Here is a 17,647-nt window from a genome sequence, read left to right as displayed (position 1 = left end):
TTATGTTGACTTAATATTCAAGTGCTGTCCTTGACAGAACTTCTGCACAAAGCTCTTCACACCCATTTTGTTCACTGAAAAAATGCACATAATAATTGCATTGCCTTTTTTTACCAAACTGGGCTGTAATGCTATAATAATAAAAGGTCTTTTTACTAAAAATATATTTGGAGACAGGAAGAAGGCCTTAATTTTAACCTGATAAAACCATGACAAAAGTGCATGGAGAGTGCAATGCTTATTTAGATGGTTTAAATAGGTTCCAGAGCCATAATTACATATCATAATTACAGACTTTAGTATTATGATGATAGTATTCAATATGAGTGGAAGAGGTGTCTCCAACAGACAGCAAAACCAGCAGAAGCCAGCAAGCAATTCAGCAATTATTATGCTTTATAAATTAATAAAGAACTTTGTTTTGCATATAGAATCTCTCTTTTAATGTTTCTAGAACAATAATAACATTTTTGATTGACACATGTACATGCCAACACACGTATCTATTTGTCCCTTAAGCCCTGACATAGCTCTTACACAGCCATCAAGACATGTTAACAAGTTCTACCCCCTGATTTTTTCTTTCAAGTGAAAAAACTCCTGTCCGTGCACATTACTATTTTCGCGGCGCAGAATCACTCTGTTTTACTTTGCACAAAGGCTGTGGCTAATTACAGGAAGAGACAGAAGCTGGCTAGCCTGGAGGCCTTCTCTGCCACCACAGTGAGTCTGCTACAGAGTCAACAAGCAGGTAGCGGGTGAAATCAAATTCTATCTGACAAGGCAGTAGATCCCATCACCTAGGGTTAGGAAACAGACAAGCCGTTTGGTGGTCACAAGTAAAGACGGAGAAATTTCAAACAGATTGTTCCTGACAGAAATCATATCACAGAAGCGCTTTCTGACAAGGTCCGCATGAATGAAACTATGCACTTTATGCTTCCTATCTGCTTCCTGTAAAGAGGGACAGTGTTTAAAATACACATCGAGGGTGACAGCTCAGCGTACAGTGGTTAGCAAGTGTCTAAATGCTTGCTTTCCCCTCAGATTCACAAAACACGAAAAGCAAGACGTTAGAACACCATTCACATTCTGACACCATCACTTGTGGTGGGATTTGAAATCACAGAACTGAAGCAGGCAGCCTGTGATGTCAATGTGCCAATGTTTTTTAGGACAAATGAGAAGTGGGTGGGACAGGCCTAGGTGGGTTACCCAGTGGTACATCCCAGGTAAAAAAAAAGGTTAAACAAACCCTATGTAAAGGGTTATCAAGTTCAGAGCGTTACTGTTACTAGTAAACACCAGTGGGAAGGATTTCCTCCATTTGCTATTATGCCTTCATTTACATTAAGTAGTACAGCAAAAAAGTAGATACAGAAAAAAAGAAACAAGATACATGTAAAAGCTACAGTACCAATGTGATAAAATATGTTTAAACAAACAAACATTTTTTATTTAATATTAGTAATATGTAGAAGGTTAAACCTATTATTTCCTTGCTTTGTAAATCATGTTTTTGTCTGCTTTTATCTAAAGAGTACCTGGAGATACACCGAGTCTGAGTATAAAAATAAAACTGGAAATAGAGCCAGTTAAATAATTTTAGGGTGGCAGAGAGCCTTCTGGGACATTGTGTTCAGTCTGTACTGAGTCACTCAGTTGAAAACCTGCGCTATTGTCAATCATGATTTAGAAGAAAAAAACAACATTGATACTCATATGATTTGCTTGAATAGGAAGACATCTGATTAAATTTATTTGCAATTTATTTAACACAGTAAGAGTTTTACTTTACCATGATTTCTCGTCTTCAGCACAAATGCATAAGGCATTTGAAATAATAATGGTTATATCAATCAGCCCCAATCATGTAGGCTGATCATATTTTACCAAATTAGCCTACCCCATGGGTAGTGAATACTGGAGATTAAGTCTTCATTAAGCTATAATTTGTTGTGTCTCAATGGTAAATTTGTCAGGTACTGTAGAACTCTTTAAGGCCCCAGGGAAAAACAGAGACACGTCAGAATTAAGAAGGGACTATTTAGAATCCCCAAATCTTATTTTTACACTATTTAAAAGTGGTGAATAGCACACATCTAGGTTTATATAAAAAACAAGTTAACTTTTTATATGATAAGGATTAAGCCTGACACCAAAGATACTTTTGCCATGTCTAGACACATGGCTAGACACTACAAGATCATTTGCTAATAAGTAAAAGGTCAAAGATTCTACTGTTAAAAGTGGAGTCAATGCTAAAGTTTCTGTGTCATTTACAGGAGCAACTTCCAATTTCATATTTTGTTGGAATGAATTACATTTGAAACCCCATCACTGAATCTGAATTCCTATCATACTGAACATTGTGCTTCTGAAATGTAATAGACTGTTCAAGCTTATAGTACACGGGAAAGATGATTTAATTTTCTGTGCTGTTTGCTTCAGTATGGTTGTCAAATGATTGCTCTTATCAGAACCTCAAATTAATTTGCCTGTGTGAGATCAGTGACTTTAGAAATTCACATAAAAGCTAGTATTGCATGACAATAGCAATCTGCATCGTGTCACTGTGGCAGGCCTGCTCCTGCTGTTCTGTCAGTGTCACTTTGATTCTGACTTATATCTACTTTTATGCTATAGACATATAATCATATTTATCTTTTTGAATAGAAAACATTATCTCATAAAGTCATTACAAATTTTAATTTGAATAATTAAATAAGTTGCAGGCAAGAAGAAAACAAAAACAAGCATTCTTAAGAGTTATATTACTGTATACTGTATAAGTACTGTATATTTACACATATAAACATAAAGACTGATTTGCATTATAGAAAACTGTTTATGGGTAAGTTTATGACTGCATTATTACAGTTGAAAAAAAGAGATGTGTTAAATTTAATAAAATCCTTTTATTATCCTTTTATAAAATCATTTTAGGACATAGTTTGCATACAATGTTTTTTTTAAGTAATACACTAGTATTTTGAAAAAGGCAACAGTTATTCCAGATTTCAAATAAAATATCAGTTAAATTCAAGACGGAACTTTTATATGCCTTAAGCTATCTATAGTATGTAATACACATACTGTACAGTAGTTATATGTCAATGCTTGCTTTATTTGCAGTGTACAAATTTGTCCATACCTGGGTTAGTGATGAATGTTCAAAAAAGATTTTAAAGATCCATTCATATTTCATGTACAGAGGTGTCAATACTTTTGTCTCCAAAATGTTTTGTGCATAAATTTAATGCATCATGGCCTCTCTTCTAACTGTTTAAATCTTTTTTTGATACACTCATGCTTTACTTACTTAAGAAAAACAAACATTGTAGTGTTCCTGTCCTGGTTACAGAATCTGTAAACTCAAAAAAACAAACAAACCACAGTGCCCCTACTAAATTAAAAGTCATTGTGATTTGCATTCTGAGGTTGGGATGCTGTGAGATCTGGTGTTCATAAAAGGCAAGTGTGAATTTTAAAACAGGCTGTAAGGGTGTTTACTGTCAAGCTGAACATTTTAATGGAGACACGAGTGACTCTGGGGCTACTTAGGTTACGGCACAAGTAGCTTCCTGTTGTTTACCTAACATTAAAACTTAATACTTAAAAGCTTAACATGATGTTAATGGAACACTGGCAAGTTAATTACTACGTTCATAAAGTCAAATGTGGCTGGAAAGTTTGAACACAGGAAACAAAAGTAAGCTCCTGACACTTCAGCAAGTTTCACAGATAATTATCTTACCTAAAGTCACAGTTAGAAACAACTTCTTACCTTCAAAAGTGCATGTAACATCTTTAGCAAACTACACAGAAACTGATGAAATGCTAGAAACAGACAAAATAAGAAACAGATAAACTTTTTTGAATTATAGAATTTATGGAAATTAAGTTACTTTATCTTTTCTCTGACATTTCACAAATTAGCAAACACCTTTGTTTTGTGATATTAATTACTCTTATAGTTCTCAATGTTTCTCATGATTCTCTGATCGATTATATTTCTCTAGAAAAATTCACTGCTGAACAGACCAGCCCTACGATGCAGGCATTGCAGGCTGAAATGGACTTCATTTAGACAATAAAAATATTTTTTCCTGTACACAATACAAGCTAATCCAGACTGAACAATAGAAACCAGTGTAAGCGCTATCTGTAGATAAGACTGTCAGATGCAAGACTAATAATAATTTTTACATTTCTTTTGAAAGTCCTTAAAAAGAAAATGCAAAAATAATTGACTAGCACTCTGAAAGACCGGCACATACAGTACTGTATAGTGAGTACAGAAAAAGAAGTTTTAAACTCGTGTTATTGGCTATATCTTCAAGATGAAAATGATTTACGTTTAAAATAATAGAATTTAAGCAATATTATTAGAAAAAAGAAACAGACAATGAGCAAAATGTATCCATTTTTTCTTTAACTGAATAAATTGTTTTTGTCATAGAGGGCTATTCATTAGAGACATCTACTACAAGAAAAATAAACCTTTTGCTTTTTTGAAATTCTTTCAGAAAGTATTAGCATCTGTCCAGGAATGTTCACTGTTAATTAGACTGTGCAATGAATTTAATTGCATGTTTTTTTAATAGCTTGTTTTAATTTAAAAGAAATTGTCAGGGCAAAACAGCAAAACATCTTTTGATGTTATTGTTTGACATTTGTTTTATCGAACAAATACTGAGGCTACTGAACACAGTAAAAATTGTTAACAAAAAATTAAGTAAAGCAGTTAATGAAGTGCACCAATGGTGACGCCTTCTCATGCTGCACAGCTCTCTGCACTGAAACCAATGATGTCTACGTTAGCATGGGTTGCTAAATAACCGAAATCTGAACATATTGCAGTCACCCTGCTCCTAGTAATCATGAAGTTCCAAAGATCACATGTAAGAACATAGCTAGAAGAAGCTGATTTTACCCTGCGAGAACAACAGTAACTGCAGCATAGTACAGTATACCATATGATGTACTGTATATATAACATAGAAATCTCACCAAAAAGACTTAAAACCCTGAGCATGCAGGCTTTAAGGGATGCTAGAACCTATGGCCTTTGATTTTTTTACACTGGCATACTCTATTTCCCATGTTTTTAGCCTTCAGTTCTTTAGCTAAAGAAGCTTCTTTAGAAAAGGAGCCTGTCCTGAAGAATCTACACAGAAAGCAACTGCTAGTTTAAAGGTGAGCCAAATGTAGTGCTGTTTCTGTTGACACATGTTTAGACTAAAAAAAAACATTGTGCATTGCTGAAGCAGCAACAGCAATCAACTATCACAATAGATTCGTTTATCTGAAACAAGCTTATCGTTCCTAAGTGTGTCCCTGGATATTTTCATTTGTTATTTTAGGAAATTGGTTACTTTTTTCCCCACAAGCTTTATCTATTACCTTTGGAGATATGACAGGAATACCATTAGAAAGATGATGACATTACCAGAAAGAATGGGCATCACACAGTTGGGTGATAAAAATTAAGCACCTCTCTCTCATATGCATTTGAAATGGAGCTATACCACTGTGACTGAAATGTGCATAAAATCTGAGACGGCTGAAGCTATTAGTGATGTGCTGGTGCTGGGTTTGAGAAGGAGGTGGGAAGGTGAAGGTGGGGGGGGTGCAGTTAGGCTGCAGAGTGGGGTGATGGATCTCAATCTATTGCTTCGCCGAAATTATGTATTTCTTTTTTCCCCCTGGTGTGTGCCACTCATGCAATAAGCGCAGGCCTCCAGCTGAGCTGCATTTGGAAATGCCACTGAGCATAGTGTGCTTGCTTCACTTGTCTTCGCCGAGGCAGGGCAAGGCAAGACGAGGCACCATCGGGAATAGCAGGCGTGAGTGTGCCGGGGAGACTGCCCCTCCCTCTGCTCCCCGACCTCCGCTGCTCTGCGGATGTGCGGCTGAGCGCAGGCACTAGTCATGTAGAAAATGGCTCCCACTGATCAATTCATCGAATTTGGGGAAACATTTAACTTCCGTTAAAAGTGCCCCAATTGGTATTCTGAGTTGAACCTAAAGAGGAGCTGCTGTCTGGTTGACACGGCTACACAAACAACATCAGACAGAGCAGGAACATTCCTGGGCTTCACAGCAATTTCCTTGATTTAGGATTTCTCACTTGACACATGACTCTTTCATTAACAGGGACTTGCCATGTTGGTACTAACACATAACCTGCATACCTAAATTAAAATAATGATGGTGATTTTCCAAGTCTAGGTTTCTACAACTCCATCGCCAAAGTAAATTCTTCTCTCCACTGTCAGGCAGATTTTAACCCTGAACACAGTGGAGATTACATGCAAAGCCTGTGGCACAGATCAGATCACTTAATTGGGCTCGCTTTTAGCCACAAGAGCATTTTGCAATTGACCTTGTGCTAAAAATTTAGCCCGTTTTTCTTGATTTGAGCCTCATTCGCAATATACTATCTTGGCAGATTTTCCTCATCTCTAAGTTTGATTTCTTTAGGCCAACTGGAGATTATTACTTAAAATTTGCTGCAGGCAGTTGATGATGTTGAAGCAATTTATTAAAACAGATAGTTTAGTACATAAAGTACTAATTATTATAAGTCAAAATAAATACTTTTTTCTTTCTTTGCAGTTTTTCATCAATTATTTTACATTGTAATTTATTTTAAACATAGTCAAAAATAGTTAGACCATACATATTCTATGGTGAATAAGCAAAGAGCACTTTACAGTACAATGTTTAATTGTCTGTCACTAAAGAATACATCTGTATTACAGATCACTCTCTTGCCAAGAACCAACAGACTATTTACAAATGTTCATACTGTAGGACATGTGAATAGCAAGTATTGTTAATGAGCTGCCTATTGTGATGGAAAATGGCTAAAATCTGATTGCAACCTGTTGAGTCTCGGTACAATTTAGCTACACAGGCCAGATTTATAAAAAAAGTCCTTTTTTTATAAAAAAAGTCCAACAATTACCATGAAAATGAGGTATTTTCCTATTTCAAACTAAAATAAACAAAAGGTGTTTGTGTGACAAACTGCAACTAATAATTTTCATAGTGCAAACAATATGAAGATTCTGAGGTTAAAAGTGGCCTCACTGTGAGAAAGTTTAAAATGGTAAAGCATCATTTTAAACAAAACTATTACTATTTAAGAACTCTTCCTTAAAAATATCCATACCTACTGTACAAATCTCATCTTACTACTCGGTATTCAAAATTCAGTCATTGTACAAAAAAGTTTTTTCTTATACAGTACTTGAGTCAGTATTGCATCATACACATCATATAAAAACAAAGACAGTGTCCTTTATACGACAATGGTCTTTTTTGTGATTTAAAGTTATGTAATGACCAGTGAGTGCAGTTTTGATTACAGGGATTAGAGGTAGTTGCTCTTTAGCAGGGTGCCATGAAGAGGCTACATTCTGTTGGCCCCCAAAGCCCTGTTGTTTACCACAGTATCTGGATGGATGCTTTAGCCTTGTGCAAAGGGTTTGGTCCCAGACGGATAAATTCTGGCTTATCTCCACTACCACTGGTTAATCAGTGGGGATATATACTGCACAAGGTAATGGAGCATAGAACTGGCCCGGTGGCTTCAGTGTTGAGCCCGCTGGGGTGACCCTCTGCAAGCAAGGCTGTTACACACAGCTCAGCACCAGTTGGGCTGGGAGCTGAACTAATCCTAGCAATGCATTGACTTTCTGGATGTGGTGTGTGCCAGGCAGAAGGTCTCTTCTTCTCGGGGAGGAGGAGAGAGCTTGCTTATCAAGGGAATTTAAGTGGGGAAAAAAAGCAGCATGGCCAATCAGTGCAAAGCCACTCACCCCTTCAATTCAAATTGAGTAGCTGACGGGAGGGGAAAGTCAGTTCATCATGGAGGATGTACCCAACATCAGTTACATTTATAAACCAAAATACAGTCCCTAAAATGAATTATTATATTTTCGGGGTTGTACAATACACTGAGAGGGAAACATCCAGGGTTTCTAATTATTAACTAAACGTTATATAATAAACCCCCCAAATTTTCAAGCCTGCATATGGAATCTGTTTTCTTGATATGATTTATAAAGTAAAACTACAGAAAGCCAAACAATCTTCACAAGAGAAATACCAGAGTAATAGCCAAATAAATATAACAATGCACTAGATCATTACATTTGTTGGTGGTTAAATCAGGTGCCGTTTAAATATATCTTTTTTTGCTATACATCTACGATGTCTTATAAAAAAGTTAATTTATCTTCATTATTGTATAATTCTTAAATTTGTCTCCCTCTTCCCCAGAAATCAAACTCCTGTTATTTACTATAATGAACGCCATTTCATAAGGTTCTAGTTCATAACAATTTGTTTTAAATAAAAATAATAATGAACTAATACAAGAAACCATGACGATACAAAGGCTGACAGACAAATCTCACACATCACACTTCCAAATTCAGTAAATATCCCCGTTATGGAGTACAAACTGATTTTCATGAACATCATTAGACTTACAAAAAGTCTTAAGCCACCCAAGTTCTTTTAATGTAATAAAACAAGAGCACTTGAGACACTGATAATAAATAATTAACTCAGCAATCACATCTCTCAAGACATTCTAAATAATTTAAGCAGCATTATTATGTAGAAAAGGAGGTTAAGAAGTGAAGTGTTAGGCATTCTAATAAATACTTCAGTAGGCTGAGTGTGCTTTCAGGGACAAGCAGACAAGGAAGAGCCTCTGGTTGCTGTGAACATAAATTCTCATACTGTATATTTCAAATGCAAAGATAGCTTGCTGAAGTACTTCAGCTTTGCATTTTTTTGACAAAAAACATTTACCATTGTAAAGGTAAAGAAAATAAACCTTACTGCACTTAAGTACTGTAATAAAACCACAGAAATATTTCTTGCAAAACTGATTAGTTCTTTAGCCTTGAGCCCAATTACAGTTTTGACTGGTGTATAGAGCTCATTACACAGACTTTTGATTTTGTTTGTTTAATATGGTAAATTAAAAAAAAAATCAACTTTCCTGCCTGGATATACTGAATACTGTATATACAGTAAGTAGCATGTACTGTAATTGCATACTATAATACCCACAATTTGTATGATATTAAGATTAATTATATGACTGTTACAGGAAAAACAATAAAACGAAACAAAGAGCCATGAACTACCAAGAACTTTAAAAGGAAAATGCAAAATCTCTGAACAAAAAAGCCATTAAGCATAAGGTGTAAACAATTATTCAAGCTGTAAGGTATAAACAAATATTAAAGCTCAGTCTTTCAGCCTTTTCTTTGAGAAAGAAGCAAAGTTTAATGTGCATTTAAACTTTAACCACTCATCAAGACAAACTTAACTGGTCAATCTCAATCTCATGTCAAAAAGCCTTGAGCCATCATGAGCTCTAGTAAAGAAAAGGTCATTTCAGCACCATTGTCTGCTACTTTGCTGAAGTGACCTTCAGAATTATCACTAAAGGTATGCACAGACACAGGGTACAAAGGTCTCGTGTGTTTATCTGTGCAATTTTGCTTTGCTTTTCCTCTGTATCAATAGAAAAGCAGCATAACGTTTTTCAAATGGCATTTCTTTATTTGTTTGAGAGAGGAGGAGGAGAAAAAAAAATGAAATAAATAAATGCCAAGAACATCATTAGAACAAATGCCAGCTCTGTCAGTGACAGCTGCTCCCCCTGAAAGCAGAGAACGTTGCAGGAGAGCGTCGGCCAGCAATCCCCTTAGCGGTCTGTAAAGTCACTAGTGGGAAAACAACAAAGGCCTTTCCATGCAACTAACACAGATGTGCCCATAGCCAAACTGTCAGAAGCAGTTAAGATGACGGCTACTCACAGTTCATTATTTCCTTCTCACAGGTCACTGGGTGACAAGCTGGGTCAGCATGCTTCATTGGATGTTACAGTTCTATCGTTACATTATAGAAAAGGTGTGCCATTTGATTTGATAAACTTGTATCAACAAATCCACGATTAGCACTTTGAAAGAATTCTTTAATTTTGTCTTTGCTGCTTTAAGTTGAATGTAGATCACACTTCTGTCATTCATTATGATCGTAAGATGCATTTCATGGTGTGCTTTCAGTAACTTAGAATATATTTATTTTCCATTTAATTAATATAATTTTTAGTGCATTGTTTTAAAAAAACTGTGCATTTAAATTAAGAAATTCAATAGTTGTATATGTTTTTGGAAGTTCCATTCATTAAATCTTAATGAAGCACATATGTCAGCTACTATAAAAGTGATATGATTTCAAATATTATTGTCAGTTCTAAGCATTAGACACTTAAAATATATTCTACCAAGTAATTACTCATATGGTATTAGCCGTAATACTGTATATGCTCTTTTATAAATAAAAACTAGACAAAAGTTAATTAGGTCAATTCAGCCTCTTTACACTTTTCATCACTAACTGCATTATTAGACATCAAGAGTGAAGGGCAAAATTCTTCAATTGCTCTTTAATTTAAGGGCATTATTTGGGAATTATATGGAAATAAATTATAGTCCAGACCATGTCATTAAACATGATTTATATGGAAGAAAATATCTTTGCTGCAAAAATGTTTTTTTTTCCATGACACTGAATGACAACTAGAGCATATGAACATGAACTATACAAGCTGATAAAATATAAAGAAATGGGCTTCTGCTGCAAATGAAACGTATCATTTTATAATTTTTAAGCATCAAACTACTGCTCTGTGCAAGTATCTCAGTTGAGGTACACAGCCATTAAACACAGTGAAGCAATTCATCTTTTGCATATACACATCTGGAACAAGGATGAAATTCACAAACGTGTTACTTGTTGAGTTGACAATTTAATATGAGACCTTAATGAAACGTGAAGTGAAAATCTGACATTGTTAAATCGCATTACAGAGGCTAAAATGGTGAAGATGCACACAAAAATCTCACAAATAACTTGATATAATCAGCTTGGACGTTTTATATTATACACCCCAAAATATGTAAAGTTTCCACTCCACAAACTCATGAATTAATCGTGATTTTTTTTTAGTTTTATGTTTTTCCTTACCAGTACTAATTTGTAAATGTACGCAAAATAACGTTTCTTAAGTCAACAGATACAATGATTGCCATTATAAAATTTGTTTTATTGGATCATCAGCAAATTCATTTAAATTACCATTATTCATACTGTAGAAACGTGACAGAAATTGGTAAGTTTACCTGAAGTATTTTTTGAGGAACCTTTTATAATATGAAAGAAAGGATAAATAGAAATATCTATAACTTCTTACAGATGCTTCCTCATTCCCATCTTTACTGCTCCACTCTTTATCCCTCCTCTCTCTCGCTTCTTAAATTGGTGCTTGTCTGTAAGCTTAAGGGCTTTTGAGATATTTCAAAAATATCTGGGAAATCAATCTTACATGAAACTGAAGGAAAACATCTAATGTCATTGAACAATAACTATCAGTTCTGTCAGCGGCCTACCTTTGAGCTGAGGCCTGGGGCTGTTTGTCTTCTCGTTTCCTCACTAGTGCCACTGTCAGCTGGGCACTCTCCCCCAGGGCTCCTGGCGGCATTGGCTGGGTGTCTATGGGTAATGGAACTTGCTTCTGATTGGTGTCACTGACATTGTATCCTGAAACCTAAGGAAAGAAGCAAAACACTTAAACAATTATTCTTGGATTATATATAGATATCAATCCTCAATTAAATCATCGCTAAATCCAAAGAAAATATAGGTCATGCCTTGCAAGAGAAAATTATATACACGATTTCCAGTGGAGTGATGAATATTTTTAATTAATTACACTGTACTTGTAGCATTAATTTACCAAAGGAAAACAGGACAGTTTCCATAAATATTACCATAAACTGTCTTCCCTGTTAAACAGGTTTCAATGAAAAACTATATATTTTTTAGATACTCCATGAAAAAACAAGGTATTTTTTATATACCCAAAGTGACATGTGCTTCAGATATCTAGCTAACCAATCACATTAATATCGTATACTAAACTGGATTCCAGTCCACATATAATACTGCAAAATCTACTTTGGTCTGTTTCCTGTGCAGAACAATTGTTGATTAATTTTCCTTTAACAATGTGCTGGGAAAAAATCAAGATTAATCAAAGAAACAAATAGGAGCATTAATGGAAACTGTATTGGTTTTATATGAAAAACTGATATATAAAAGCCAGCCAAGGAGAGACAGTTAAATGGCTTTCAGAGACTCTGATCAAAGGCAGACAAGTTTTAAAGGAGGAAGGTATTTTTCCCTCCTTTGTTGAGATATATATTTATACTAAAAATGCAATAAATGCCATTGATACTAAAATTAATTTGTTTTTTTATCTTTCAATATATACAGACACACACATAATCAAAATATTTCAAAGTGTTTAAAATACTAGTATACTAAATAAAATACCAAGCACAGTAATTATTGTGTTATGTTGGAGAACCTTGTGAAATATGAAATATGTCTTTCAAAGAGTTTTCTATGACCTGCCTTGGGCTCTCCAGACTAACCTCTTCAGCAGCAGTGTTGTCTGCCTCCTGCCGTTGTGCAGACCAGGCCCCATGGTGATTGTGCCTCTCTGTCTGGGTCACCTCTCTTACAATCAGCTCCTCCAGGTAGGTCAGGACAAATTCTGAGTGGGCCTGTAGGAAAGGACAAAGGCAAAAGTGTACCATCAGGCCATCTCACTCAAGAGATATTAGGAATTATGTTACACACTATTTTAACAATCAAAAAAGAATGACTGTCACAATACGTCCAACAATGTAAAACACAAAGAGAGTACAGCTTGTTTACTCTTTTATATACAGCAGAAAATGCTAAGAATTTGGGTAATGGACAGTTTTCATACTGTTCTGTAAAAGATTCTTTATGCGTCACAAATAGCATGCAAGACTTGTTGAAACCAAGGCTTTGTGCTATGTTACACCTTTTTACAGACACACCATAAAAGAAAGTGTTGCACTAACCATAAAGAGACAATACAGTACAGTAACTATACGAAAGAATGCATATATTACAAACCACAGAAAAAATGTGACCATCTTTTCCAAAGCCCCACTTCTGATATATGGAACCTTTGATCCTGCAAATGGTAACATGAATTAGATATTAAACAATTCAATTCCATTCTCAATACTTCATTTATCCCCAGGGTGGCAATTTAAATTAAAGTTAATCTAAAAAATCGTTACATAATATCATGATGGAGTAGCGCAATTCTGTTATTGTTTTAAGATATATTTGAGCTACAATGATTTTCCAGCATCAGATACCACTCAGGCACCGAGTTCAGTTCTATCCAGAGGTCAGCAGAGATATTTTTCTTCCAGTACTGAAGTACTTCAAATGGGTCTTGAGTTTGGTATGCAGAAGTGGAAGCAACACTACAGCTGCTGTGTATATAGCAGAGCATGAAAGGAACTCAAAGAATGTAAGTACCTTTTCTGTATGCTCAGTTTATATAATTCTAAAGACGTCCCATCCTCAGCTTTCAATGTAATTGGCAGTGCAGAGACAGCAAGGCAGAACTGTGGCATGGCTTTGCTCAGGATTGCTCCTGTCTTTCAATACCAGGGGGAAAAAAGAAGTTTGAATGAGTGAAAAGAACCAGAAAATAAAACAAGATGTCACAAATGGCGAGGTCATTATGCCTGAGTAAGCCTGGGACATTAACAATCGTAGAAAGTGAAACACTGTACTCAACTTATCATTCATTGGACCCAGTCAGATTCAGTGATCTCCAGTGTAACAAGAGTGGAATTTTACAGTTCAGCGCAAAACAGAGGAGACCAATGATATCTTCATTTGTCTTTTTATGTATATTTCACAGTGCAACGATTTAAGGTCTATAACGTGTCACTGCTAACAAGAGTTCATTTTTTCCAGTACAAGTATAGATTAAATGTATGAAGATCTGTGGAGAAGAGCTTAAAGGCATTGCATAGTTAAAGTAAATATGTACCCTTTTATTTTTTTAGTGGGTATTATTTTAAATATATTAATAAGAGTTTTTAAATCCATTAAAAGAAGTTTTAAACTCTCATTGACTCTCCCACATAGGGTAAAATTTAAGATTCAGTAATGCCTCAGAAACAAAGTTGAGACTGAATGTAGTAGCTCTTAGTGCATGATAAAAACATGCATTATTTATTGGATACCTTTGTTATTTCACCAGTCCTGATAAACCACATTCCAAATGTAAAATATAGGCAGGCATCTAAATGTAAAATCCTTTATTTTAACAAATATAATCAACAATTATCACATCACAAAGCAAAGGCTAGAAATTTAAATGGTGTCATATTTTAATTAAAAAAAACAGAACTGGCTCAGATCAGCATGATAAAACCCTTCAGGGAGTTCAGCGAAATGGAATAATAGGCACAGAGGCATATTTTTCATATTTTGTGTGCAAAAATAAAAAAGAGCAATTACTGGAACTGAAATGTGACTAAATACATTCAACTTGAGTAGCTGTTTTATATGCCAAATATTTGGGATTACACACATTAGATGGAAAATGGTTACATTGTACTGTAAACTGCACAATGTGAAGCTTATGGTGAGCTATTACTTCCCAGATTTCTTATGACCAATTATAAGCTATAAATGTAATGTTTCACGAAATACAAGTAAAATGAAGCAAAAAACAAATTCTACCGCATAGTTCTTATATGAAAATTCTATCCTTGAGTACAGCTGAAGCACAAACTGTGTAAAAATATTCTTTCCATCCTAAGCACAATTCACATTTGCTGCAAAGCTAACAAATGCATCCAATGTCTAAAGCAAATGAGCCTATTCAAATCCAAACACAATTTCATCTTTCCATATGAAAAGCTATGAAACATCAATTACGACTCAAAAAACTGTGAAATTTTGATAAATTAGTGCAAGAAACTGGAAAATTCCAATAATCACGAACAAGAAATAATGAAATTCAACCACACATGCCATGACCAAGACAGTAAGAAAACTCTAGGGCCCTCTACCATGTGCATTTTGATTCATTTTGGTGGAATAGGGAGTGGTGAACTGGAATTTACCTACTGTACTTGCAAAACTCTTAACTCACAATAACAGGCAGCGTAGCTCTAAGAGCACAGTGTGTTGTTATTAATTTTAACAAATATTTAGGAGGTTATGTTGTAGTGATATAACTGTATATGTGCCAGGTAACAAATGATATATATGTTATGTAAAGAATGACTATTTCTTCACCTGGATTTGATCAGCATAACAGTGTTAAAATGATGGGAAGTTTACCAGGCAAACAGCATGATTTTCAAAGCTATCTACTGAAAAACTTAATAATTTTTTTTTACAGTAAAAGAACCTTGGCAATGCTGCAAAATGATATTGCAAGAGCACGAATGTGTGTTAATAAAACACAGTGATCCTTTTCTGACCTGGATTCAGGCTGCATCTCAAAATGGAAAATACCTTTGTGATTATCCACACATGAGATAAAGGCCAAACAGGTGACACTGCTGCATTCTGGCTTTGATCGCTTTTCTGCCTCGGCTGGGATATTCCGCTTCTTCTTTCAATATGAACGGAGGGACACAAGATCATCTGAGGATTCTCCTAAATTGATTTAATAAAAGTTCGGTAATCTACCTTCTCAAAACACAAAAAGCTTTATTACTACTATGCATTTCTTGAATTAAAAAGTAATAGCCTACCCAATCTCCTTCCTACCTATATTTGCTCTTAAATTTCAAAATCTGCTTAAAGGTGTAACCCTTAAATGACCCCAGAATGAAGTGGGTCAGTGGGCATGTGACCGCCCTATCATTACCAGTCTCTGCTCCTCACCTATGTTCTGTAGGCTGAGCAGCCAAGGTTTCATTTGGTTTTGTTCCTACTTTGATGCTTCCTTGGACAGGTGAATGTGATGTTTCACAAATGTCACCATTTTAACTGAACCTGGATAAAATAACTTCCTACAGTTTCATCACAACAATTACTTACTTTCCCAAATAACTCATACTACAAATATTTTATATATGATAACAAGAGGTGTCGAATCCAAGGGGAAATAATATTAAAGCAAACAGTTTAGCAGTTTTATACACTGGAATTCCAGACTTAAAATTCGCAGAAAGAAAAAAAAAAGATCCCATTTGGATGCCAGATTTTCCATGCAACTTGTACTTTCCAAAGGGTTTGCACAAAAATAGGACAGCAATTTCTTCACCTCATGAGATGAGTTGCATTTAATTATACATCTCATGCACACTGTATTTATGTTGCCTGTCTGTGATGTGTTTTTCTTCTTTCATCTACATGTTAACATGCTTTTCCTGCACTTAAAGTTAATAAAGATGACACACAAGTCAGGTATGTATAAATGACAAATTAATATTAAGTGTGTAGGCAGTAATTCTGAAGTTATTGATGCACTACTTATGTTAATATGCAATTACTGTATGCTCACATCATATGCATTTTTGGTTATCTAGAAAAATTATTGACACATTGCCTTACTGCAATACCTTACAGGAGGTCAGGTGAATACTTAAAATTGAACCCGTGATATGAAAATTACCTTAAGCTGTAAGAAATGGGAGTTTAAATCCACTCTTTCCTGGAGCTGCTGACTCCCAAGCTGTCTGGGGTGGTAGTTAGATGGAAATCCAACACATACCTCCCACCTACACAAACACGCATCTATCAGTTATACTCTACTGAGCTCTAATCCGATAGAAAATACAACAAAAATATAAATTGCAGGACATGTAACTGCATGCAACAGCAGGGCAGAACATGAAATGTAAACAAAAAATCAGATACAGTATTTAGCTGATTTGTCTAAGCTAGTTTATTAGAATACCTAGGATCCCATAGTCCACACCCTCATGTACAGTTTGCAAATAACTGCTGATTATGTAGTAATATTTATTGAGTCAGTAAGGGAATTATAATAGTGTTAATCTTTAAAGTAGTCTTAACTAAATCATAACTAAGTAAGAAATCATTGGTCACTTTTATTGATTAATTATGGTGCAAAGTACTGCTGTTTAAGAATGAAAAAAAAAATAGATAATAATACAATGAGCACATGAATATCAATATGTATAGCAATATAAAATAGTGTAATGAGTCCTTCAGAAGTCCTGTAGAAGCTGTGTTAGGATCACTTAGATTTTAGGCATTGAATGACAACTAATGAAATAAAGGTGTGTTCTTTTTATAGATTCTTCATACTAAATCACAATGTCCCCCATATGTGCCGAGTGTAGCAAAACAGGGCAACATACAGTATGTGCAAAGTGTAGCAAAAAAAGTGTCTGCTTTGGTTCCAACATAAAAAATAATATATGAAGTCAGTACAGAAAATATGTTCCTGGACAATACAAACTTTTTCCAACGAGGAAGTTGGCCATGAACCCCCGGCAAAGCATTGCTGCAACATGCAGAAGGATGTGGAGGATTTAGATTCAGAGGAAATTTAAATGGAACTCAATTACATATCAGGAATTTAGCCAGGCTTTTGCACAAGTTCAAACAGTTCTGTAAGACATCTACTATTCAATTTAGGAAATGATTTCCCTCCTCCATACTCTAAAAAACACTAAGAATATCCATAATAATTACATAGTGAATGATGCTGTGAGAA

General features: G+C 35.0%; 1 protein-coding gene across 5 annotated transcripts in view; it reads right to left on the bottom strand.

Moving 5' to 3' along the window:
• Nucleotides 1-17,647, bottom strand: part of LOC148645638 (doublecortin domain-containing protein 1-like) — a 108,762-nt gene that overhangs the window by 33,587 nt on the left and 57,528 nt on the right. For all 5 annotated transcript variants that reach the window (XM_088611146.1, XM_088611145.1, XM_088611144.1 and 2 more), the window contains 6 exons: nt 16,577-16,682; nt 15,469-15,612; nt 13,465-13,586; nt 13,048-13,108; nt 12,534-12,665; nt 11,487-11,644 (listed from right to left, as the gene is read on the bottom strand). In XM_088611146.1, coding sequence (XP_088467272.1) covers nt 11,487-11,644; nt 12,534-12,665; nt 13,048-13,108; nt 13,465-13,586; nt 15,469-15,612; nt 16,577-16,682 — 723 coding nt within the window. The remainder of the gene's footprint in view (nt 1-11,486; nt 11,645-12,533; nt 12,666-13,047; nt 13,109-13,464; nt 13,587-15,468; nt 15,613-16,576; nt 16,683-17,647) is intronic.

The sequence above is a fragment of the Lepisosteus platostomus genome, chromosome 18, assembly GCF_059453375.1.
Source record: "Lepisosteus platostomus isolate fLepPlt1 chromosome 18, fLepPlt1.hap1, whole genome shotgun sequence".
In the NCBI taxonomy this organism is placed as follows: Eukaryota; Metazoa; Chordata; class Actinopteri; order Semionotiformes; family Lepisosteidae; genus Lepisosteus; species Lepisosteus platostomus.
This window is presented reverse-complemented; position numbering and strand designations above follow the sequence as displayed.